General features: G+C 38.0%; 1 protein-coding gene across 4 annotated transcripts; it reads right to left on the reverse strand.

Moving 5' to 3' along the window:
- Positions 1–1,672: 1,672 nt before the first annotated feature.
- On the reverse strand, positions 1,673–12,748 carry LOC145774805 (uncharacterized). 4 transcript variants are annotated; one of them, XM_082586129.1, is made up of 11 exons: positions 12,465–12,748; positions 11,806–11,988; positions 10,469–10,552; positions 9,736–10,185; positions 8,224–8,406; positions 7,502–7,702; positions 7,146–7,320; positions 6,616–6,838; positions 4,360–4,690; positions 3,543–3,752; positions 1,673–2,530 (listed from the first exon to the last, which is right to left on the reverse strand). In XM_082586129.1, exons 1-11 carry the CDS (start codon positions 12,648–12,650, stop codon positions 2,411–2,413), a joined length of 2,346 nt encoding a protein of 781 aa, XP_082442255.1. In that variant the 5' UTR covers positions 12,651–12,748; the 3' UTR covers positions 1,673–2,410. The 4 variants fall into 4 exon arrangements, with proteins under 4 accessions (XP_082442255.1, XP_082442248.1, XP_082442263.1 ...); XM_082586122.1 differs by having other exon boundaries at positions 4,360–4,693; XM_082586137.1 differs by lacking the exon at positions 10,469–10,552 and having other exon boundaries at positions 4,360–4,693.
- Positions 12,749–26,605: the final 13,857 nt, after the last annotated feature.

A 26,605-nucleotide genomic window follows, 5' to 3' on the forward strand; every position in this document is an offset into this window, starting at 1 on the left:
TTGGAAGTAGGGCAGTAGGCCATGTACAGGGGCGCCGGAAGCGGGAGGGCAGGGGGGCGGATGTCCCCCCTGCCCTCAATTTTTCTGCAGATGGAGGGGCAGGGGGGGAAATGGTGCCCTTTTAAAGTCATGTAAGCAACTGCACATTTTGCAATACAAAAATTTCTGCTATTCGCTTTTAGCCTAATAATAATCTTTCATTTTTGCCTCAAAATAATATTTACGGCAGAAAATTTTGCAACACAGTAGCCTACAGGCCTTAAAACTCGTTTTTTTTTTTCGGGAGCTCCTTCTCGGCGGCCAAATCTGTGTGCTTTGAGGCCAAAATACAAAATAAAAATAACGATAGCACAAGTAAATAGAATTAAACTTGCAACAATGCTAAAATGATCACTTAGCGTTGTTGAAGTCTGGGCCTGGGCGACGTCCTACAATAGAATCGTTGCACCACGTAATAACTGCTTTATCGGGATTGTAATCCAGTACTGCGGGACCATCTATTCTAACGACACTCGCACGAGTGTCTCCAATGTGGCTGATTTTAAAGAAGTTCGCCACTCCCCTAGAATTCTTTTTAGCAACGAAAAACAACGCTCGACATGATTGTGTTGACGATGACGGCAAGGTAATAAAATAAGTATTTCAGTGATGTGAAGGACATTACTAAAAAAAGCATAATTTTTGCAAAATATGATCAAAAAATGTTTTCCCCTTGGACGTCAACTAACCTAGTTCTCCTTTTTAACTACGATTCAATGTCCGACAACATCGAATCGACATAAAAACGACAATATTGCCAGCCGATGTAAATTAGCACTTTGGATTAAGACTTTGTTAAAATAAACGTCGAGAATTACAAACAAGACTTACAGCGCTGGTGATCGCAGATGGATATATTCAATCAATAACAACTATCCCCGCACAATGCAACAGTGGCGATTATGACTCGCTGACCTAATTTTGCGTCACTCTTTTATACTACATATTTTCGACAGTTAATCCACGATCATTCTATTGCGAAATTAAATAATTGGTTAGAAGAGACCGGCGGCCAAACTTGGCCGATTGAGGAGGTAGCACCGGCGGTCATTCAAGCACTACTTAGCGGCCATGGCCGCAGGCTGCTTTAAGGCTTGACAGTAGGTTACATCATTATGACATAGCATGATGCCCTTCTTTGTATACTGGACACTTGTGGGCTATCATTACTCAATACATAGTGAGCTGATAGATTAGCATTATCGCTATATCTTATCTTAAAACTTAACAAAAAATTTGCTTTTTAATAAAAAAAAGTGCCCTTTTTTGTAATCTTGCCCCCCCAGTCAAAAATCGTTCCGGCGCCCCTGGCCATGTAGCCTACAGTAGTGACGCTAAGCTGCTAGAAAAGCGCTGAGAACAACGGGTGGCATTTCGATTGCTTGGATTAACGTCGGCAAAAACCAAATGTTGAATCAATGTAAAAATGACTGATTTCTGTCTGGTATGCTATTTGCTGTCTGGCTATGCAACTAATATGCTAAACACTTGTTCTACAGACTCACGATTGAAGTGACCAGAGCAACACAATTGAAGATGTTCTTTCTTTTTGATAACCGCTATGTATATGAGCTGCTATCCAACCTGTCTTCTTCCTAACTTTCGACTCAAGTTCCACGTGTGTTGAGTGAAGATTGATGGTATATTGTTAACAAGAGACGGGTTCAATTGTGATGTGGAATAGTCACTTCACACTCTTATTACGTCCGTAAGTTAGATTCACACATCGTAAAAGAAAGACGCAACACGTTTGGAAAACACAAGTTAGAAAAAATAGAGAAAGAATGACGAGAGATTGTCGCTCAAGCGTGACAGTGCATCGCAATGATGACGTCACGATTGCGCGACAATCCATGTCACAATACGGAGACAGATAACTTGGCCATAATTTCGTGAACAACACTATCTTATTTATATAGAGTACCGTAGTCTAGCTGGGACTCTTAAACGAAATCAATATGGTTTAACAACACAGGTTTTAGTCCGATTCAGTAGGCTAGTTCAAATGCATCGTATTATATGTTTAATTTTGAATAGATATGCTAAGCTTACATGCAACAGTTAATTGAATTTACTGTAGCCTACAATATAGGTCAACAGTAAAACAAACAGCATTTTGTATCGAACCGATGTCAATAACCGAAAAGACCTGAGTTCATTTTATACAACTACAGTTCAGTCCACACGAAAAGCGAATTATAGGCTACTTTGGGATTTTTATAGTGAATGCTAAAGGTCTTTGCCCTTGCTATGAGGGTTAGCCTATTCACAAAAAAAATACAGTTGTTAGGCGAAATCCGACTGCTTTTTTCGCTTCTGGATCTCAAAACAAACTTCACGGCAGTTGACTCAAACCAATTCATGAAAAGTGTTAAACTTCAAAAAATATGAGATAATCTTCGTCTGTTGTGCGAACGGTTGGGATCATATCAACAGCGCGATCATTCCACACTCCTTCACTTGAGTGAGACCCGTTCAGAGCAATGGTCCCCTGTGCAAACAAAAATTAGACTTAGCATTCGTGCAGACTACCAAAATTTTACATTTTATGTTAAGTTATTTAGAGTTCTCAAACAAACAACGTGTCGGTGTTGGCACTGGTAGGGTAGGTATGAATTCCAGACTAGATAGGCTAACACGTATCCACTGTGTTAAGCCTATTTAGATAAAAGCCCTTTTTTGAGACCAAAGAAGCGGCAAAATTAACTACTGATAGGACTTTCTATGTAAGCTATGTCTATGATTTGAGCAAGGCATTTCAAAGAGCCTACCATTCAAGGGCACCTAGTGGATGAAATAATTTAGAAGCAACAAGAAGAAAAGTCACTCTGGTAATCTTGCTGATCGGTCCTGCGTGAATAATTGAAAGCCTGCAGCTTACAAGAGTGTGAAACTGTTTAGATTAAGCTTCAAAACAGGCTTTCTCAGTTTTTGGATAAACATTCTTTTAATAACATTGATTCTTGCTGAAGACGTTTGTTTTTGAATTTCATTGGTTGTTAATTTGGTTTTCACCAATCAATGGCGCCGCTTAAAGGTTTAACAAAAGTTCGACCTCTTCTAAATTTCAAAATAAACGTATTAGCACCGTTGCAAATTAAAAATATAAAATTACAGCAGCCTTCTAATAGGCTATCTGGTTAGCCCACTTAAAAACGTTTGCAGAACTGCCAAGTAATCTAGGAAAAAAGTTAGATCCTTTAGGATTCGTCCGCCCTGTTAGCTCAGTGGCTAAGTGCCCGAATCAGGATCAATCACAAAGCGATGGTTCAGCTTTTGGGCTGTGAGCTAATGAAACGCATTTTAAGAACTGCTCTCCATTCAGCTGCACCTAAAGTGAACGGAATAATTTCCCAGCAACACCACTTCAACAACAATTGGAAAATTTCACTCTGTCAATCTTGGTAACCAGCCTTGCGTCAAAAGCCCATACATTCTACAAGAATAACCTATCATTGGCTTTGTCAGTCCGAGGATAAAGGTTCAAAACCAACCAGCCATACCTTCTCCAAAATCTCCAATCTTCTTTCAAGAATGCATTCCATATCAATGCAGTATAAAACCAAATTTGAATATCGTTGTTTAAGCATCCAAGCAGACCAAAGTACAAAGAACTCTGATACATCTCTGTTGTGGTTTTCCATGACATCTTCCGAAGAAGAAAGGATTCTTGATAAACTCAACTTCCGATCTTGCAGTAACAATAACCGATGCTAAAACAAAGTAAGTAGACTAATGAATGTTTGCAACTAAAGCACAATATCCATAGGCTATTATGCACTTTGAAAGTATGAACTTGTTCTTCACTGGGATTAAATTACGCATGGTTAGTTCTTCAGTTTTTACTTATGGTTTTAGCCCACCTTGAAAACGAAAAACAAAAAATGAAAACGAAAGAATTCTTGATAAACTCAACTTTTGATGTTGCTAGCCGATGCTAAAATAAAGTAGTTTTTTTGTTTGTTTGTTTTTTTCTCATGTCATTCCTTTTGGATGTGTAGCCTAACATGTGTAGGCTACATATCTAAAGCAAATAAATAAATGAACAAAGTCAGTAGACTAATGAATGTTTGCAGCTAAAGCACGATATTCATATGACACTTTGAAAGTATGAACTAATTCTTAACTGGGATTAAATTACATAGGGTTTGCTTAGTTTAAGAGACTTCATTTTTTGTTCTTCGTTTTCAAGGTAGGCTGAAACCATAAGTAAAAACTGAAGAACTAACGCTAAGGGGTTATGCAAATGGCCTGGCCTATCTAACAGTCTAATATAGGTCTAGCTACCATGCAGCTAATATTTTCTATAAAGCAGTTTACCCGATTTTCTACAAGCATATCACGAAGGCGGTGTGGATCCCAGCCAGTCGTGTTTCCTCTTGGTTTATACGCCTTTTCTTCATTTTCCTTCAACCAATGATGAAATTCGTTAATGCGACTGGACAGTAAATATGGGTTGCCAGAGAGCAGGCTACTTTCTGGATCTTCATCTTTGTACTCGAGATCTCTATCGTGCCTCCACCTTGTTTTCTCCAAGTTTCGCCACTTGTCTACGTCTTCAAAAAACCTATTAGGCCTACTGTGTTGAGTTGGACGATGATCGTCTGAGTGACTCTTTGAAGAAGATCCTTTGGGAACCATCCATGGTCCTCTGCTGAAAGTGCACGAACGTTGCATTATATTGTATTAAAAAATTCGACAGTTTTAAAATTAAGAAATTTTAGTGTTGTAGCCTACTGTTAGGATTCTGTAGCTTCTATAAATTATAGTGGTCTTTATTGGGAAAGTTAAACATTTCCCACAGCGGGCTAAATTTAAAACGTCAATAAACTAAGATTTGGTTTTTGGTTTATGGGAATCTAGGAAAAAAAGGTCGATAAAAGGAGATGTAGCATTTATATAGGACACAGTTAACTATGAGGTAGCTCATTATTTCTGAATACGTGTGAATATACAAACTGAGATTTTTGTCATCGAACCAAGATTTAATATAATATTATTAAGGAGTGTATTGAAATGGTGAGATCAGCTTTTTTTAATGTCCGAGCAAATTTAAATGCAAATTCACGCGCTAACCAACTGAGTTATCGCACTAGACTACAAAGTGTAGGCTCTTGCGTGGATGTCACTATACATCCATGGTTTCCCAGCCAGCAAGCCCACATGGGCCCCATATACTATTTTAATGGGCTTGTGGGCATGCGGGTTCTATGTGGGTTTTTGTGTTTTTGCCATATGTGCCCAATATGGGCTTTCTTGCAGAATGTGTTGTTAAATGACAAGGTGGAATATAAAACTTTCAATCTTCAAATGTGTGGTCATATAAATGCATTTTAATAAATTTAGCCACATAAAATTATTGATCATGGGCTAAGCATGAAATATTGATGGGCTTCCCACTTTGTTTATGGGCAGACCATGGGCTTCCCACTTTGTTTATGGGCAGAACATGGGCTGCCCACATTTTTTATGGCAGACCATGGGCTGCCCACATTTTTTATGGCAGACCATGGGCTGCCCACATTTTTTATGGGCAGACCATGGGCTGCCCACATATGGGCAGACCATGGGCTACACACATTTTTTATAGGCAGACCATGGGCTGCCCACAATGTTTTATGGGCAGACCATGGGCTACCCACACAGTGATTCAAAGGTTTGTGGGCAACCCATACTAATATGATATACACCTCGATCAGCATTTGTTTAGACTTTGAGATTTTTAGTTGTCTCAAACGACTTTTATTGATCTTTTAAACAAACACAAAATGAAATTGAACAAGCAAAATTACTGGGGGCACCTTGCTATGCATTGCGCAAAGCTCACTGCTTGCAGTTGGAGCACTTTGGCAAGGTTGGCAGTAGTACTATTTTTGGTGCTTACGTACCACAAATAGGAAAATGTCACATGGAGGTAGATACCTTCATGGCCATTCCAGTGTAAATAAATACTACACTGATGAAACCGGAAAAAAAAAAAAAAAAAAAAAGGAAGTTCGAAACGGTGTGCACTGTCTGCAGTTATTGACGCTCTTGGCTTACGCCAAATGAGCACTTTACTGGAGGCACCTTGCTATGCATTGCGCAAAGTTCACTGCTTGCAGTTTGAGCACTTTGGCAACTGTCTGCAGTCATATATATACCTGATATACATATGGGCACCCTGTATTAGATTTATGGGTTACATATGGGCAGCCCATATTAGATTTATGGGTTGCATATGGCAGCCCATATTAGATTTATGGGTTACATATGGGCAGCCTGTATTAGATTTATGGGTTACATATAGGCAGCCCACATTAATATGTGGGTTGAATGTGAGCAACCCACATGAAACCCATCAATGAATATGGGCAGCCCATACGGGCTCAATGTGATGCCCGCGGACACAATGTGTACGGGCCCCATATAGGCAGCTCACATGGGGCCCGTACATCAGCCCATATGGGTCCCCATGTCAGGCCCATACGTGCTTGTTGGCTGGGTCTTGAGAGTCAAATGTCCCCAAAACGGGTGAAGAAAATCTTCACTTTTTTGTGTATTGCAGCCTACAATACTAAATTAAAAGTTTCTTACCGTCGTTCAATTCGTTTGTGGACAGGTTTGATTTCATTATCGAATTCCGTCCAATTCAAACCCTCATGTGATCCAATCTCAGCACATGCATCAAAATATTCCAAATATGCCAATTCTTTTCTTCTGTATCTTTCGAGTTCATCTGCCAACTGCACAGCTAACCTCCGTTGTCCGATTTGGTTCATAGATAGACTGGAATATGCTTCTAAATCTGCTCCCTGATCTGCTCAAACACAATTCAAAATACTTTTAGTGTTACGAATAGACACCTAGGTTTACAGTTTCTTCCCAGACAGCCACATTATCTAGTATAGGTTACAGATTGCCCTCATATCAGGAGTGCAGATCTGACCCTATCTGGTAGAGACATTATGTACCAAAAAAAGTGGCTGTCTGAGTAAGATTTTTAAATGATGTAGCCTACTCTTCGTTGACTAAGAAAAGTATCAATACTCGCATGCCACAGAATAAAAATAAAGTGATAGACTAAGCTTGTAAACGTATGTAGGCTACAAGCAATGCTGCCGTACCCATGTCGACCCGATCTCTGATCTGGCGAAAACTGAAGTCGCTCAGTTGAACATCAGGTCCAATAAAAGGTCGATGTTGTCTCCATTCTTCCATTGTTAAAGGACGTGCGTATAGTAAATCAGACGCAGCAAACAGCTCACGCTCTCGTGGTTGATAGACTGGAGGTGGATATTGCTGGTAATAATTGTTTTAACAAGTTAGACATAACTTTGTTGAGAATACTATAAGGATGTAGGCAATAGCCTTCGATTCATCCATTTGTTTACAAGGTAGCCTACCGGTATTGCATATTTTAAACTGAATTCAATAGTCGTTAATCTATAAATACACCTCAACAAAAATAATTGATACTGACTTCAACCACTTGCTGCATCCGAGACAACGGTGCCACGTAACAACACAGTTTCTTCACAAGGTCATGCCATAGATGGTCTACTTCCGATATTTTGGTTTGAATGTCGTATCGCATTTCTGGAAACATAGCTTTGATGTAATTCGCCTTCATGTCCAAGCACTCTCGTCTTTCTCTGTTTTTGTCAAACTGATGCCAGTATTTCTGAAAGTGAAGTGCCAAATTTGTGCTTGAAACACATAATTTTATAGTGGGCTACTTCACATATAAACTTAAATAGTACATCTAACAACAAAAGTGCTCAGTGCAAGACGGAACAAAGTTTTCGGTAAACTTGTTAATAAATCTATAATCATCAACTGTGCCATCACAAAACCTCAACAACTTGTAAAGTGTAGACAAATTACATCAAAATCCATCTAAAACTTCTAAAAAACAACGAGAACAAAATAGCGGTCGATAATTTTTGCAAATTTAAGCGCTCATACCATTCGTTTTTGTGACTAGGCCTAAATATGACAAATTGCAATATATGTTAACCTTGCCAATGCAAAAGGAGAAACGGAAAGTAGGCCCACAGTGCCAGAAATATAACCAACACAGACGCTTTGATAAAAGTGAATTACTGTAAACCATGGCCAGATGTTTATTCATGAGGTAGAAGCCACTACAGTAGCCTATGTCGTGATGTTGTTGAAATTATACTAGTAGGCTAATATGTTTACTTCAAATAAGACTTCTATTTCGTCTGTACACAAATCGCTGATTTCCGCCTGTCGTATTTTCATTTCCATGGTTTTTAACCACTCCAGAACCCAATCTATGTCGCTCATAAATTCCATCCAGTTTCTTTGTAAGGTTATGTTGGAAGAGCGAATGAGTAGCTCTCTATTAGACATGATTCTCTCCTAAAAATATTTATGCTCAAGTATTGCAGAATCGACAACCAGAAAACACGGGTGACTTACAAAAGGTTTAGCATAGTCGATGTCATAGCTAATTATTAACTCTTTAGAGCTGAAACTTGCCCGAATCACATGTTAGCAAGTTTTCATTTACCGTTACAACATCTTGCAATTATGTTGGCTAGTGATGTGAAGTTAGCAGTGACGTTCGGTGGCTTAAACCGTTGGTAAAGCAACTTGGAAATATTCTGCAGCAAGGTAGTAGGCACAAAGGGCGTAACCGTCGGGCGAAGCCCGAAGGCGTGTTGCCGAAGGCAACACTTCCAGCGGGGGGTCTGGGGGCCTCCTCCAGAAATTTTTAAAAAACACTTCCAATTTGGTGCGCTCTGAGAGCATTTCCAAAACAAATCAAAAATAAAAATCTGTCAAATTGTGCTTCGCCTATGTCGTGATCATACATCCATTTAATGTTTAGAAGTCATAAACAATCTTAATTTTAACGTTGCAGGACCAGAATCCAGTGTTAGACATGGAATAATACTTGTTTAATTATTTAATTCGTCATGAATATTCTCTCTTAGATATTCAGTTAGGCCTACACTACAAAAACTAACACTTAGGCCTAAACATTACAACCGCAAGCAATTTGTACAAAAAGCTGGATAAGTTTGCTTCCTGCGTATTGAAGCTTAACGAACTAAATATTGCATCCGCACCTGAACGTTCATTGGTGAAGTAACGTTATATCAACGCTGTAAAAAGGGCAAAGGCATGACTATGAAAGCTAATAAGCTAAAGTACATGACGAGGAGACATCAAAAAACAGCAACAATCTTTTCGCCATTATGATGCTGTGCTGTGTACCGTGACGAGAGACCATTCTGTGCGTATGACCAGTTACGTAGTCTAGCGATTGAACGCATTGACGTCACTGGGAAAGCAACTCTAACCATAACACATCTGATTGGCTAAGCAGCTGGTGACGTTTTGCAAAACGAGTGAGGATTGGATAAAACGAAGGCGTTTTTGACGTTTTTGGACGTGGGGAAAGCAACTTTGCAAGTTGATTTTCCTGAAGCCTCAGTGGTTGTTTCTGACAGGAGCGTTTGCGTTAATTGGCATTTATAGGCAAGACATGCGGTTTGGTGAGGACTTAGACTACTCACAAGCGTTACGAGTAATTCTAGTCACGAACACAGTAATTTTCAAGTTGAAATAGACGTGATAAATATAATAAGAAGTTAAACCAAGAATTCAGTCATTATATTTTGCATAGTTTTCGCTCAGGTAAGCACTGCTTTCCCTCACCGATCGTCACTGGAACTTAGGTACCTGAAGTTCAAGAGATCGAACAGTTGGATGGTCATCATTGCAAGGCCTCTCCCACCAAGTTACTGCATCTTTGCGCGTGGCAAGAGTTTGACTTCTTCCCAAAGGTGCTTTGGGTGCTGGAAAGATGCGGGGTGTGGATGTTACTAATGGTGTGAATTCTTCATAGGACGCTAAAGGAGCTGCAAGCTCTCTTTGAATTTTTGAAGGAGCAAAGATGGATCTTTGAGCTTTCTTTAAAGGCATTATGTTGCATAAATCCGAGAAGTCATCTCCAACGCTAATACCGAATCTAAGACATTGCAATTCGACTTTTTGCAAAACAGCCAACACTGTACTTCTTTCCCCAGCTAGATTTCTCAGCAAGATTGCGGCGTCTTCTTTTACGTCCTCATACAATGTTTCAACATGTCTTTTGGCTGCTAATTTTCTCTCACTTTGAGAACTGTAAAACTAATATCAAAAATAAATCTCTTTAGACCAATTTGAAAGATATGTCGCTTCACTCGCTTCAGGCTTTTAAGCCTAAATACAATTGCTGTAGTAATTGCAATTACAGTGGTATCTGCAGTAGTAGGCCCAGTAAAAGGGAAATTTTTAAACATACGTTTCAAGCTTATCAGGCTTACATAATGAATACAAGCCACCAGGCTTGAATATTAATTGAAGATAGATGCTTGTGAAACAACATTTGGTTTTAGAAAAACTCTCTTTACAAAGCAGAAAATTGACTTACATAAGTGACCGTAATTTCATCGTGGTATATATCTTCTAACTCATCGATCCAGCTGAGAAGCATGGTTGTGTTTTGAGAAAATCTCTAAGAAAATTGGTTACAAAACATACCCGTAGTTAAAACATTATAAATTCGTAATTAAGTTTTAAATGCATTACATCTGGAGCGAACAAATGGGGATAAAAGTCATCGGTTGATAGGTGGAAAAGCAATTACGAAATTTGTGATAATGACGATGGATTTAGTATTTAAATTTCAGAATTGCAAAAAGCATCTTCCGTTGACAAAAGAAGTCATTGCATGTTTTTCAAGTGTTTAGACTTGTAACTTGGTCATAAACTTATCCACTCTCTAAAATACTGTACGCCTTGTTCGTGGCATGGCATTTGTTTAATAACGAGTTTTTACAATTTTGGCGTTCAATAAGTTTATTTAAAAGAAACGTTTTGTCACTTAGGATTACGGAAAGCAAGTATTTGTCCACCCAGTCATAGCCATCTGGCTTAATTTCGGAATAGAATTTTTTTGCTTCATGTTAGTTATAGTCCAAAAAACTAATAAATGGCATATAGCCTACGATATAATGGACTATAGGTTATTTCAGATACATCTGAAACCACATTGCTTTTGTCCGATTTTGTTTATGAAATCAACAAAATAATCATTAACCTGCAGACTTGTATCCACTGAGTCTTGAAAGGTGTAATGTTACATTTTTTAAACATGTCTACCTTTGTCAACTACAATAGGCAGTTACTTCACTTGGCTATTGTTTTACTCCAACAAAACATAATTCTATTATGAAGCTATGATAAGATTCTCAACTATTTGTACCCATACTTTCGATATACGGTACCGTTACAGTTTAAAGCTGAACAATAAACTTCACAGCACAAGCCTTAATTTATAAACACACAAGAAGAAAATTAAACCAAGGCACTTGAAACCTTTTCCAATTTTCATTAATAGAAAACTGAACAAAATCCAAGAAAATACGAAGTGTGCTATTTAAAGCGTCGTCTACCATAAGCATCAGTGCTTCAGCTGATCAATGTGTTGTCCTGCATAACTATCATAAGCAACTAAATAATTTCGATTTGCGAATGCCAGATAGAATAATCTTTGTTATATCGTGAAATGCTGTGTTGGTACGATATGTTGGTCATCACATAGAATAGCGAATTCTAATCAATGAACATTGAGTAACCTTTAGCCCACTTTATGCAACAGTTACGTATGATACCATGCAAGAACGTTTCTTTGAAACCAGACTAGTATAAAATCTTGAGGCCAAATCACAATATAAACATGATTAAGAACAAGTAGTTATAAGTTACCTCAACAACTCTATGGATTTCATCCCATTCTTCTGGATTAACACAAAAGCCAACATCTGTAAAAATGTCATCTTTTGAAGTGTGCTTGTCCATTTTTTCAGAATACTCAATCGTGGGAATGGAATTCGATATTTTCCACTCTTTTCTTTGATTTTTGTCTATTTTTTCCAACCTTGGCGTAACCTTTAGAAAATTAAGACATAGCAAAAATACAGATTTTAATTGCAATGTAGGCCTCAGTTAAAATGGAGACATTTTTATGCTTAGCAAGTAGCCTCACTCAACAGATGCCAATTGCCAGTAGGCCTATCCTGTTCTAGCCACCAACACTTTATATTATTACGTGGTATTAAAACGTCTCGAAAAGTCAAAGCTATTTGAAAATTAGCATTTAAAATGGCAAAATGTGTTGTCGGAATATGAATGGCAGCAAAGTCGATATTTTCCTATTGATAACAAAAAAAAGAAAACGTTAAAAGTACCGTACAAGTTGCCTTGTGTAGCCTATACTGTCACTTTACATATTTTCGGTTAAACTTTAATATTACAAGCTTCGAACGTAAACTTATGTTTGCAAACACGTTCTAAGAAATGGAATGCGTGAACGATTTAAGTTTAAGTCTGCAGAGAAGCTTTATAGGTCTTTGTTACACTATTACCTGCATGACTGAATCGGCATCCATTGACAAAGTGTCCGACATAAAGCTCATATTTTCTGCTGCACTTTCGCCAGCTTTAGATTGGTATCCATCGTCTCTTGGAGACACTTCAACCGAAGGGTTTTGCCTATCTGCTTTAATGTGATCTTTAGCTTCTATTGAAGAGCCTTCGGTATTGCTAGCCATTTTGTATACATTTACCTGCAGGCCACTTGGATTACTTTCGTCTTGATTGTGGAAGACAATTTTAAGTTTTCAGTTGTTTGAAATAACGAAATGTATCACTTTTTCTACAAGAAAAGTATTTACTAAGGTTAAGACGTTTTTTCAGCTAACGTTATAGGGTAGGCTATTGGGTTTCACTCTTGTGAGGAACTAAACGCAAAACCACAATTAATTTTTGAATTATTTTTAGCAAGGTCAACTTTCTTTTGTTCAATTATGACAGGCACCCTTGCTTGTGTTAATTGAACTTCTTTGAAATAATTTTATTTGAAAATAACAATAACTTGCTTGCTTGTTTTACAAATTTGAGCTGCTGCTGCTTTATACAAACGCACTTTGACTATGCAACCTGATCTTGCGCTGCCTGAAAAGATATCATAGGCTACTATGCTTTTCATTATTGTATGATCAGGTTGACCTTCGAAGTGTCATAGCGTATTCTGGAATGGCGTTTGACACACCCATCTACCTCGAAAGATAATCTTACACTTTTTGTTACCGTATATTCTTTTCTCGTGTTGTCGCTATATGTCAGGGCATCCGTTGGTTAGCCACTGCCTGGTGTCGTCATCTATAGAAACTAGGCCTTCCATACCATGAGGTGGTCTGTATAGCCGGCAATCCTTGATAATGTGGGCCGCCGTCTGCATTTCACCACACTCACAAGTAGCACTCTCTGCCAAGCCCCAGCGCAGCATGTCTGCACCATAACGCTAAACTGGACATCTGTCTGCAGCAACGCTAAACTAGAATTCATCACACACAGTATATTGAAGTACAGCAATGACACAGTAACCTTAGAAACAAAGAAAATATTCGTCTTGTCGTTTTAGGATGAAAGTGAAGACTTGAGTAGAAAATATCTATATAGGCTAGGCCTACTTTTGTCTAACTGTCATGCAATTTATGTTTTGACAGCGAGTAATGATTTTCCTTGTCTCTTCGGTCTCAAGCTTGACCACGAATGATCTTGAGTTTGTTTTAGCTTACAAAATTCAGGCATGAACACTTGCTTCTATTCTTTAGAAATCAGTAAAAGTAATCATAGGAAATTACGCTTTTGTAGGTTTTATATCTATTGCTTTCATTGTAAAACCTGGGCTATGGATTTGACATAATTTCCCAACAATCGAACACGACAGATGGGTAGCGATCAAAAAGCAAACAACCCATACGATCCACAGCGATTCTAAAACATTTTGTTTAATGCGAACAACACAATACAGAGCTAACATGCTAATGAACCAAACACTGCGCGAGTAGGTTGATACATTAATTCAGTCATCGCAGTTGGTCCGAACAATTAATGGCGTCTTTTAACGGTGTTTGAGCAAATTTCATTCAATTGTAGCAATAAAATTGACAACTCACCCAGTCTCACTGTATACGGAAAGCAAATAGAACAAGTATCCGAATTTGCATATCTTGGTCATCAACTATCCTCGACCAACGATGGAAAAACTGCAGTACAACACCGAATCGGTCTAGGCTGGGCAGCATTCGAAAAGAATAAAAAGATTTTAACCTTCACTAGACTTCCAATCAAACTGAAATCAAAAATGTTCTAAATTTACGTTTATCAGTCGTGATATACAGTGTAGAATGCGTAAATAGGACCTCAACAACAATGAAAAAACCCACTACTTTCCAAAATCACATTAGGAGAAGCATGACCAGCAAAAGGCTACTTGACCATATTAAAATAGAAGACCTATTAACTATAATGAAGCTGTTATAATTGCAGCAAAAATAAAATCAAAAATTCTAAAACTGTTTGACCATACTGAAAGATCAAAATACGGAGTCAGCAAAATCTACATGTCTGTCTTGGCGAAGACACTTAATGGCAAGCCAAAACAAAGGGAAGCAGCTGACTCGCAGACTACAGTATATGTCATTTCGCTGCTTCCTGTCGTCAGTTGTACCGCATCTGTGATCGCAGTGTTCTGTATGTCATCGCAATGGGCGCAAATAAAAGCATGATTATTCTCATATGTAGCGAATTTCAATAACCATGTAAGAGTCAAAACAAAAAAATGGAACATTGAAGATTAAGTTTACATAGAACTTTTGGTGAGTGATAGTTTTTTGTATGTCTTATAAACATGAATCAACCGTTCGTATCTTTAAACTTTAGCATAACCTGTTGTTTCTTTGTGATTCTTACTCATTGTAGTCATGAAAGTGCCATTGTATGAAAGCTTAGAGTGTGATCCAATGTAAGACACAGGAGGTTCTTTTTTGTATTTCTTGGCGTGTGGTCAGAAACAAACCGCATTTGCAAGTGAAAAAGTTTTAGTACATTTTTTTTCCAATTTAAAACGATACAATGACAAGACTGGAATTATTTTACCCTTCAGATCATTATTTGCTTCACTTATTGGGATTGTAAGATATCCTTCTATTGTTTAGTTTTAGATTGTTGTTCTTTATAGAAAGACATTGCTTTGAAATGTTTATCAACGAAAGATGTGAGGACTGTGGATCGCAAATTTCATGTTTCAAAAAATGAGACAAGCATTTTCTTTTCACCAAAAACGTTTAAGGAATCCCAAATATGCAACAAAAGCCATATTTAATGTAGCCTACTAAGTAAGTATTTTAGGTGTACGGTCGTTTGGTCGACAGGACGTTAGGTCGACAGAACGATTCATTTTAGGGTTAGGGTTAGGTTAGGGTTAAGGTTAGTTAACTAATCCTAACCCTAAAATGAATTGTTCTGTCGACCTAACGTCCTGTCGACCAAACGTCCTGTCGACCAAATGACCGGGTAGGCTACCAATATTTTACGTCGTATATAGCGCTGTATCAAACGCAGATATGAGATATGCGTTGCTTTGAACGCTTCCAAAAGCACATTTTGTTGGTGTAATCGTGAACATTATTACTGGCAAGTGCAAAAGCTTGTATTTTTTCTGGTTATAATTTATATATGTGGGCTACTTTGCAAACACTGAAGTGTTTTGATGAGTTGGAAGCCAATTGCTTTGTGTTGAACATGTAAGTGTGAGCTACCACCTCAGTAAAATCACATTTTCTCCAGAAATGTTGCAAAACATTTGGTTACACTTGGTTTGGTTTTGAATCCTTATCCTCAGAGTCTCGGACTGACAAAGCCTTGATAGGTTATTCCTGGTACTTTCGCATACTTGTAGAGGCTTTTGACACAGGGCCGATTACCGAGATTGGCAGAGCAAAGTTTTCGATTGTTGAAGTGTTGTTGCCGGGGAATTATTCTAGGTACCGCTAGAGAGGAGGAGGTGGACAGCAGTTCTTAACATGCGTTGCTCAACCGCACACTCCGACAGTCGAACCAGCGCTGCTTGATCTTGAAGATTCTTCTTTTACAAAGTCACGCGATAACCAAGTGAGCTATTGGGGAGGTGACACTTTTATCTAACATTCTCTTTTACTGGAAGGTGATTACTTGACGTCCGTACTTCTACAAATTACGTTTTTTTAGCGCTACAATGATTGCTATAACCTGAAATAAGCCACGTGTAAACAGCTTTTACTTGTACTGGGAAGGACTTAAGAAGACTTTGTTTAGTTTATTCAAATTCAGTTCGTACGATGGCGCTATAGCGCTGCAATCTGATTAAAGTTTTGACTACACAAACCTATTAAAACAAAGGAAAAGTTTTAATAGTTCCTTTGCAAAACTAAATGTGCTACAAAAGTCTTGCAAGAGTTTTAAAGTGCCGCACTGTTGCAAGTTATAATAGTTTTAGAACCACTGCACAATCGAACAATTTTTGTATGTCGCAATTCCTGTGGCTTTGAACGCATCTTCACAAGGAATAGATGAAAATGTATCATTTGCTTTCTGTTTCACTGGGCATATTTTCTGGATGGAACAACGAACAGATAAGAACATGTTCTTTCATGAGCTTTTATGGCTTTGTTTCAAAAGATGTTACGTTTTACTTAGAGGATGCGTTATCTACGAGTTTGTTACACCAAGAGCGTAAACAATGAGCGGTTCCTCCGGTATAACTTGGTTAGTTTAATGACTTAATAAATAAGATTTCCTTTTTTTATCTCAGAAGTTTTCGCAATAAATATTTCGTGTTTGGCAAAAGTTATTATGTAGGTTAAATTCATTTTAGGTACTTTAGTTCAAACTGTAGCCTACTTGTCTGGAACTATTATTTATTCGTGTCTAAATATAGAAAAAAAATTCAAATTGTGTATAAAAACAAAATGCACGACATACTGTATTTCATGGCTACATTTCATGTTTATCTGACATTTTAATAGTGGTAGTTCGCTTGTCTGCAAACTGATGTGTTTTCAGCATCACTCTGTCTCTCCATTGCAAGAGACTGCAGTATCGATCTTGCGTTGAAATATTTTTTCAAGCTGCCACTACCCCAGACCAATAATAATTGATTTATCTGACGAAGTGGTTAGGTAACGAGTCTGATAGAACCGTTAAAGAATTTGAGTTACATTAGACCGATACTAAATCCCAATACCAATGGTTTATTTACTGGAATCTGAAGGAATCTGAAGTAAGTCAAAGACGTCAAGGGAACAAGAGCTGACATTATGCAAATGCCGCAATGTTAGAAAGAAAACAAAAACTGAAGAAGTTCTTGTCGAAAACGTGTTAGCAGCAAATTCTGAAGTACAACACTTTGGGATCATCATGTTGATAAAAAACAAAATGTGCAATTTGAAAAAAAATGGAGAGTTGACCAAATTGGTTTCCAATTATTGGAAAATATCTTTTCATTATTCGCAGCATTAAAACGATGTAAAAAACTAACTTGTATCAACTAGATATGTGTTACATTTTTACTGAAGAGTTGCATAGCTGAGTGGTGAGAGCCCGAATAGTACGACACTCGAAAGGGCGTCGGTTCGATACCACAAGAGCATGCCGCTGTGTCTTTGGCAAGACACTTAAAGACATGCCTGAAGGTAGAAACAAAGATTGACTTCTTTGACTCCCGTCCATTTCATCCAAATCTTCAATCCCTGTCTTCAACCACCAGCTGTAAGCTTGGATACGATAAAAAAAACTGAAAAAAAAACTGAAAAGCTTTACAACTTGTTGAGCAGGGTGTTAGCCTACAATCGATGAACTTGAAAAAAACAAAAAATAGAACATTAGGTACTCGTGCTTGAAAAATTAGAAATGATGAACTCAAACTTAAAGTGAGACTTAAAATACTTTACACGCTTAAACCTGAATTTGGGTAACTACTGTATTTACCCTAATATGTAAATTGCGCTCAAAAGCAATCGGTTCTTTTAAAGTTATTATTTTATGGTGATAGATGAGGTTCTATGATTTAATGAAGTGTTGAAGCTGTTCTGATCTAAGCGAGCTTGTTTCCAACATGGACACCCATGTCGCAGCACAGATCAATATTGTAGAAGAAAGCAGACAGAATCGAGATCTGACATGCTAGCATGCTTTGATAGAAATCTCATCACTATGTAGGCTACTTTCTATCGAAAAGTCAACAGCAAACCATAAAAAATATTATGTGAAGATAAGCTACCTATTATTTAGTGCTTTACTAGTTTTACGGACAAATTATTTTCGTGTATGCTATCCAAAGTCCTGACAGTGCACAAAAGTAATGAGAACAACAGTAATCATTAAAATCGAGAGCACAATTGAATGACAATGAAAAGTTTCAAAACACGTGAATCCATATGAAGTAGGCTAAATTTTTTTTTTTTCAAAAAGAAAAAAAAATAAATATGTTTGTCAGCCTGAGAAAAAGATTGTTTCCAACGTATTGTACACTTGTACAGTATGTTAGCAAACTTTGGAAAGAACAACAATTTCATTTTCATTTATCTTACTGTCTACTAACTTATTGCTACGAGGAATGAATGAAAAGCAATGCCTAACAAAGAAATCAATGCTAAGGCAGATCTTAAGACCATAAGACTGAAAAGGAATAACACACTTCTTAGTGCTTCTGAATAAACAGTCTTTTGTTACAAAATTGTTTAATACAACTTTTAATGAATTTGAACAGAAACAAATTTACAAACAATGGTGACACTTGCTATACGGAACTGTATATGCAGATAATAATTAAGAGTTGTAAATACACCTTCGATTAATTAAGTAATAAACCACACTGGTAATACTTCACAACATTTATAGACATAGCACTTTCCAACTGTCTCATTTCATATTTACATAGTGCATTTGTTGTTTAAAATTGTTCATATCCTACAGGCTGCTATAATATCAGGGCCGTAGCCAGACCGCAGAGCAAGGGGGGGCCAACTTTTTCTTAGGGGAGGGCAAAAAAATTGAATCATTATAATTGTAGCTGTTGCTCGAGAATGTTGGTATTTCCCCAAGGAGGGGCGAAAATTTTTTCAAGAGGGGCGAGCCCTCCCCTGACCCCCGGCTGGCTACCGGCCTGTATAATACTGCACAGCAGTCTGCAATATTCGAGTAAATATGTTTTTTTTTTTCATGAAACAATATAAATTCACATGCCAATGCCTTTGATGACCATTTACTATCAAAACTATCAAAAGTGTTTTACAGTATAAGCAAGTTATAGATGAAGTAATAGCGGACTTGGTGGGTAGTCCTCGTCACTTAATCCGGCTTGTCCTCTCAAGACTTTAAAAGTAAAAGTGAAGAAAAATGCGCTATTTGCAGCTGTCATTCAAACTCTTCTTCCATACAAGGTGGGCATGCAAGGCAAACACAACTCAAACATATAACCTACTACAGTAGGCTACTAGAAAATCGTCAGTTACATAATGAAGAATGTACAAGCAATAATTGAAAGAGTAAAGGAAAGTAAAGGTAATTAGGTCTAAGCAGTGACGATCGGTGAGGGAAAGCAAGGAAAGCAGTGCTTACCTGAGCGAAAACTATGCAAAATATAATGACTGAATTCTAGGTTTAACTTCTTATTATATTTATCAAGTCTATTTTAACTTGAAAATTACTGTGTTCGTGACTAGAATTACTCGTAACGCTTGTGAGTAGTCTGTCCTCACCAAACCGCATGTCTTGCCTATAAATGCCAATTAACGCAAACGCTTTTGTCAGAAACCATCACTGAAGCTCCAGGGAAATCAACTTTCAAAGTTGCTTTCCCAGGTTCAAAAATGTCAAAAAACGCCTTCGTTTTATCCAATCCTCAATCGTTTTGCAAAACGTCACCAGCTGCTTAGCCAATCAGATGTGTTATGGTTATGGTATGGTTAGTTGTGCTTTCCCAGTGACGTCATGCGTATCTCATAGCGGCTGGTTTTGGTTTCAGACGAAAGGAATACAACCTCTACGCATGAGTGATTTGCGCGCTTGTAACTATAGGCTACTGAGTACGCTGAAAATAAAGCTGGTTCTCTTACCAAAAACAACATAGATTCTACAATAAAACATGCAATTCCAAAGGGTACATTAACCAACCAGTAGGCTACTGAAACAGCACAAGTGTTTTTTAAATTCTTTTGGGTCAATAGACTGACATCACAAGTTCAGAGCAAATTTACTTGTGTTCTTCAAGAATGGACTAGCTTAATTTATAGGCTAATTATTTGCTCTTTACTAGTGCACCAGTCCAATGCATGTCTTAAATGCTTACAGATGACATTGACAATAAGTTTTTGTGCTCAGTCTAAAAACGCAGCCAACATTCTAGACTAGTCCCAGTTTGATTGATTGATTAAATCTTTATCCTCGGACTGGGAAAGTCCGAAGATTTTGTTTTGGAAATGCTCTCAGAGCGCACCAAATTGGAAGAGTTTTTCAAAATTTTCTGGGGGAGGCCCCCCAGACCCCCGCTGGAAGTGTTGCCTTCGGCAACACGCCTTCGGGCTTCGCCCGACGGTTACGCCCTTCGTGCCTAGGCCTACTACCTTGCTGCAGCATATTTCCAAGTTGCTTTCCCAATGGTTTAAGCCACCGAACGTCACTGGGTCTAAGCTTATTGGCGGGTGATTTTCATTTATTTTCTATTATTTTCATATGAGTAAAAAGTTTTTTTTCGCTACTGAGCTACCAGCTGTTGGTGTTCACAAGAACATGTTTGTGATTGATGCGATGAAGGCTCAAAACATCTTTAAAAAAGTTTGCAACTATGAAACTATAATGTCTATAATTTCTATGAATTTTTGATGAAATAAAGACCAAATCACGAAATTTTTTAAACAGAATCTTCTGTTCTACGTACTACCATAGATATCTTACATATAGATATGCAACTCAAGTGGTGCGTAATGATGTTTGAAGGCTAACAGCGTAGCTATGGCTGTATGCATTGACTTCAAACTTGGCACAGCAAAACAACTTTATTTTTAATATATTTTTTTGGTTTTTGTTTAAATAAAACTTTCTTCGTTTTCAAGTTGACGTATGGATTGCTTGTGATGACGTCACATTCTCGTTCCGCATGGACTGCTTTATGGAGATTCTGGCGATTGAAAACAAATCACAGTCACAGAGGGTACCTCTAAGGCTCTAAATACCCATTGTCGGGCATTGTCAGGCATTGTCGGGCATTGTCTGCTTTTTGGGGGGTTGTGGAGCATTTTCAGGGGTTGTCGAACACTTTCAGGGGTTTCAGCTATTGTAGAGTAGGCTAACTACTTTCAGGCATTGTTGGGAATTTCTAGGCATTGTGTAGAATTTCCAGGCATTGTCGATCATTATCAGTGGTTGACAGGCTTGTGAGGCATTGTCGATCATTTTCAGGCATTATCGAACATATTCAGGGGTTGTCGAGCATTTTCAGGGGTTGTCAGGCATTGTAGAGTAGCTACTTTCAGGCATTGTTGGGAATTTCCAGGCATTGTCTAGGATTTCCAGGCATTGTTGATCAATATCAGTGTTTGACAGGTTTGGTAGTCATTATGGAACATTTTCAGGCATTGTCGAACATATTCAGGGGTTGTCGAGCATTTTCAGGTGTTGTCAGGCATTGTAGAGTAGCTACTTTCAGACATTTGTTGGGAACTTCCAGGCATTGTCTAGGATTTCCAGGCATTGTCGATCAATATCAGTGTTCGACAGGTTTGGTAGTCATTATGGAACATTTTCAGGGGTTGTCGAGGATTTCCAGGGGTTGTCAGGCATTGTAGAGTGGCTACTTTCAAGCATTGTTGGGAATTTCCAGGCATTGTCTAGGATTTCCAGGCATTGTTGATCATTATTAGTGGTTGAGGGGTTTGTCAGGCATTGTCGAACATTTTTAGGGGTAGTCAGGCATTCTAGATTAAGCTACTTTCAGGCATTGTTGGGCATTTCCTAGCATTGTCTAGGATTTCCAGGCATTGTTGATCATTATTGGTTTTTGACACATTTGTCAGGCATTGTCGAACATTTTCATACATTTTTATTCCCAGCTTTGCATGCGCAGCAGAATGATCCCTTTCTATTTTGCGTAGGTTGTAAACATATTTACGGTATACACAAACACAGCAGCGTTTAAATGACCTGGCTATCATAAGTATCGACAATGCCTGACAAACCTGTCAAAACCTGGTAATGATCGACAACCCAAGAAAACGTTCGACAATGCCTAACAAACCTATCAACCACTGAATATGTTCGACAATGCCTGAAAATCCTAGACAATGCCTGAAGATGTCCGACAATCAGTGGCGTAGCTAGGGGGGGAGGGAGGGGCGGACCGCTCCGGGCGGCACGTCTGGGGGCGGCACTTTCAGACTACGATTTTTGATTTTGATTATAATCTGATAAAAAACGCATTTCATTTTCACACAGGGCCGGATTTAGCTAATGGGGGGCCCGGGGCACTTTTAGATCAGGGGTCCCGTGCAAAAAAATTCGCCTACGGCGCGAAACACCCCCTCGACGTCTACAGTAGCATTAATCCAGCACTGCACAGTATTTTGCAGAAACCACAAAAGCTAAAAGAAAAAAAGAAAAAAAATCACATTTTTTTCACGTAGGGGGGCCCTTTAAAAGTCGGAGGGTCCGGGGTACCTGCACCCTCTGCCCCCCCCCTAAATCCGGGTCTGTTTTCACATGCTTTTTCTTAAAGGGGCGGCAAAATCTGAATCCACTCCGGGCGGCACATTCCCTAGCTACGCCTACTTTACAATGCCTGAGAGCCCCTGACACCTAAAAATGTTCGATTAAAAATTTCGGACAATAACTGATAATGGTTGACAAGCCTGTCAACCATTGATAATGATCGACAATGCCTGGAAATCCTAGACAATGCCTTGAAATTACCGACAATGCCTGAAAGTAGCTATACGGTAGGCCTACTCTACAATGCCTGACAACCATTGAAAATGCTCGACAACCCCTGAAAATGTTCGACAATCCCTGAAAATGTTCGACAATGCCTGAAAATGTTCCATAATGAGTCATTAATGACTACCAAACCTGTCAACCACTGATATTGATCGACAATGCCTGGAAATCCTAGACAATGCCTGGAAATTTTCAACAATGCCTGGAAATTCCCAACAATGCCTGAAAGTAGCCACTCTACAATGCCTGACAACCCCTGGAAATCCTCGACAACCCCTGAAAATGTTTGGCAATTATCGCTACCGTATATCTCACCCTAAAATCGTTCCGGCGCCCCTCTATCTCAGGTTTGTAAACTGCCTACAACAAGCTTTAATGAGTCACTGGAAATAAGCTTAAATGATAGTTCCAACGATCATGAAACAGAAGTTGCATAACCTACGTGAAGAAAGATTATTGTCTTGATTTTTCATAGTAGGCTATTCTGTGAAAACTTGAAATATACGCCAAACAAAATATTCCAAAAGAGCTCAAAAGCCACCACTCGCCAAGCCCAAACCGTACAATAATAGCCCATCATAGATACGATAGCCAAGCTGGCAACCTTGATTGTTGATTATGTCCATAAAGTCAGTCGAGCGTGACGATAATTCCACGATTGCTGAGTTGCATATCTATATGTAAGATATCTATGGTACTACGACGTTTCATTTATACGCACACATTACATTAATGCATATGACAATACAAGGTTTACGTCACGTCAGGTGGTTTTCCGAAAACAATATCTAAAGCTTATTGACTCGATAATAAACAAAGTAAATGAAAGGTTCCATCAAAATGGATCACAGTCCTATCCTATGGCATTTAGTAAAATATTCTCGTGGCATGGAGAAGAGATCAGAATTAGGAGTTTTTTGGAAAATGCTGTACAAACCTGTTTTATTCGGTGTCGTGCATATGAGTAGCCTATTACGTTCCGAACTGTTGCAAAGAAGAGAAAAGCAAGAAATGCCTTGGAACTGGTTTGAGAAGGTGTTTGCCTGTTGGGCCTTAATTACGTATATTTTGTAAAATATGCAGTTAATAGAGCTTGTGCTTTCCAATTCGATTTATCCAAAATACTTTAACTAGACAAACCTATAAGATAGGTAACTCTTATACCCTTGATAAGAAATTTGGAAAAGTGGCATGTCTTGTTAACAAAGATTCATACCTCTTTCAACAAAAACATCAAATTAAACTGCATCGTATTCGATTTTCCAAGTATTTATGTAGGCTTACAACAAACGTTTTCAATATAATGATTAATTTAACAAAACAACAATCAGTTTCTTGTTGCTTAAAATCGAAACAATTAATATGGTGCGTGCTTTGCAGTAATTTTTTTTTAAGGAAAGCTCTTCATTTTACATCGGTACACGACAATGACCCTCTCGAAGCCACGTCATGGTCAATAAGAACTTGAAGGCTTGCCGGAACCTTTTGTTGCACAAAGCATAGCATACAGGGTTTATTGTACTGTTCAGATAACAAAGATAATATCCTACATGCCAAGCCCAAGTAGGTATGCAATCGCCCATGCAGAACACTCCGACAGTAACCATTACATTGTATGGAAGCCAAAGGATGATAAATGCCAATAGAATTGTAGCTAATAGCCTGGAAGCTTTTTTTTCTTTTCGCAATGAAGTCATTGCATTGCTGCTTTGATTTTGTTTTTTTGGTTTATCAGTAGCTTTATTGATTGCTCGTGTCGGTTCTTTCGTGATTGTTTTTTTGCGCCATCTGTTTGCAGATTTTTTAGCCAGACTGATCTTTCTGTTTCCTATCCTGTTGTTGTTTATTTGTTTATTCGATTCGTCTGCGTTCTCTCTTTGATTTCCGACAACTGTTGAATTTTTCATTGTGTCTGAAGAAGTGACTTTTCCATCTAGCGATGTGCAATCGACAATTTGAAGTTTCGTTGATGAAGGTGTAACTAATCTAGCGCTGACGTCTTGTGTTCTTGGGGTGTTATTGAGCAATTTTCTTGTATTACTCTTTTCTTCATTCTGAACATCTTGTTGGTTCTTTTTCAGATCATTGTCAACAAACATCTTTTGAGCTTTTTTGTCGACCATGGTCGTAGTTTGAGTCTTGGATGATTTTTTTTCAGCTTCCAGCGGATTTCTATATAAAAATGGCTACAATAGTATTTATCTCAATTTTATCAAAATTAATATATTAATTATCAAAGTCCATATATTAACAGTATGTAGCCTACAGTAGGCTACAGATTTTTCAGGCGAGGAGAAAGTTTTTCATTGCCTGAAGCCCCAGTACTTTTCGTCTGACTCTCAAAGTGAAATGAAGAACGTTTTTTTCACGTTGTATCACTTAAAAGCTATATTTATTAACACTCTTGATCCAGACTTTTGCTATCAAAAATATGTTTTTTAGCCTATGTCTTGAAATTCCTTCGTTAGACTAAAATTACTTCTAGTTGATCAGCCAAGATATACTTCAACTTTCTTTTTTCTATCTGATTCCTTCTACCTATAAGAGTATAAATATTTCACCAGATTTAGGGTGACTTTGTTCTGATGACAAGTTCCTGAAGAAAGTCAGATAAAAACACTGTAGTTTCGAGCAATAAAAAACTTTCTGCTAACCGTATTCAAGTTTTGCACTACTAATCAACTCCTTCCAGCCTCGACCTACTAAAACACTGTTCTAGTAGGTCGTGTTCCAGCTCTTTTAATTTTTCCTATTATATTGATATTACACTTTTTCATTTTAAATAAGTTTGCTCTTGATGATTGTTTTGGCAAGACACCTTAGGTATTTTAGTGCATGATGTTTCCTGCTATTTTTTCTATAAAGAGTATCTTTTAATTGTCACGCCATAGTTTTAACCTTTTAATTGCCACGTGGTTTAAAGGTGCAAGCTCATGACTAATCCATAGTTTTTGCAATTAGCATTCCTCCGTTTTTTTTTTTTCAGAACTTTGATTTTTTTAAACTTTCTTCGGCGTGTTACCAACAAATCTCAAGCAAATCCAATTGGCTGCTTTTCCTCATGCAAATTGTTATTGTTGTATAGGGTTTTTGCAACTAAGAAATGTTTGTACATTTAAACAGCTGTTTTCTATTACAGTTAATGTTTGCAATTACCTGTCATTTGTCATAAAAGTCTCTTTTGTTTTCCTCTCATCACAAGGCAATGGAAGAGCTGGTAATTTTCTGCGGTTGGTTGGTTGAAAAACTGCTTCGGGACCATCGCACACCGGAGAAATTTCTTGTGGTGACTTGAAAACAACCACTTCAATTTCGTTTTCTTTTTGATTGTCGTTAAATTTTTGATTGCAAGATCTTTCAGTCCGTTGTTGTCTATCTTTAGCTTTATCCGAAACCAACTGGTTGTTTTGTTTTAAACAACGTTGGAGATAGTCTGGATTGTCTTTTTCTTTTGAGTGACATATGCGTTGTTTTTCACAAGTCACAGGATGCACTGACACATTCTTTTGCGTGTATCCTTGTCGTGTAGCTACATGAAACATTTTTCTATTATCTTGAAAAGCTTGAACATTCCTGCTTTCTTCGGCTTGTGTTGCCCTAGTTTTATACTCTGTTTTTGCAAGTAGTTCTTCAGAAGCTTTGTGTTCAAAAATGTGATGATCCGTTTCGTCACTAATCAACAATGATGTCTTTT

Source organism: Aplidium turbinatum, chromosome 1 (assembly GCF_918807975.1).
Source record: "Aplidium turbinatum chromosome 1, kaAplTurb1.1, whole genome shotgun sequence".
Classification (NCBI taxonomy): domain Eukaryota; kingdom Metazoa; phylum Chordata; class Ascidiacea; order Aplousobranchia; family Polyclinidae; genus Aplidium; species Aplidium turbinatum.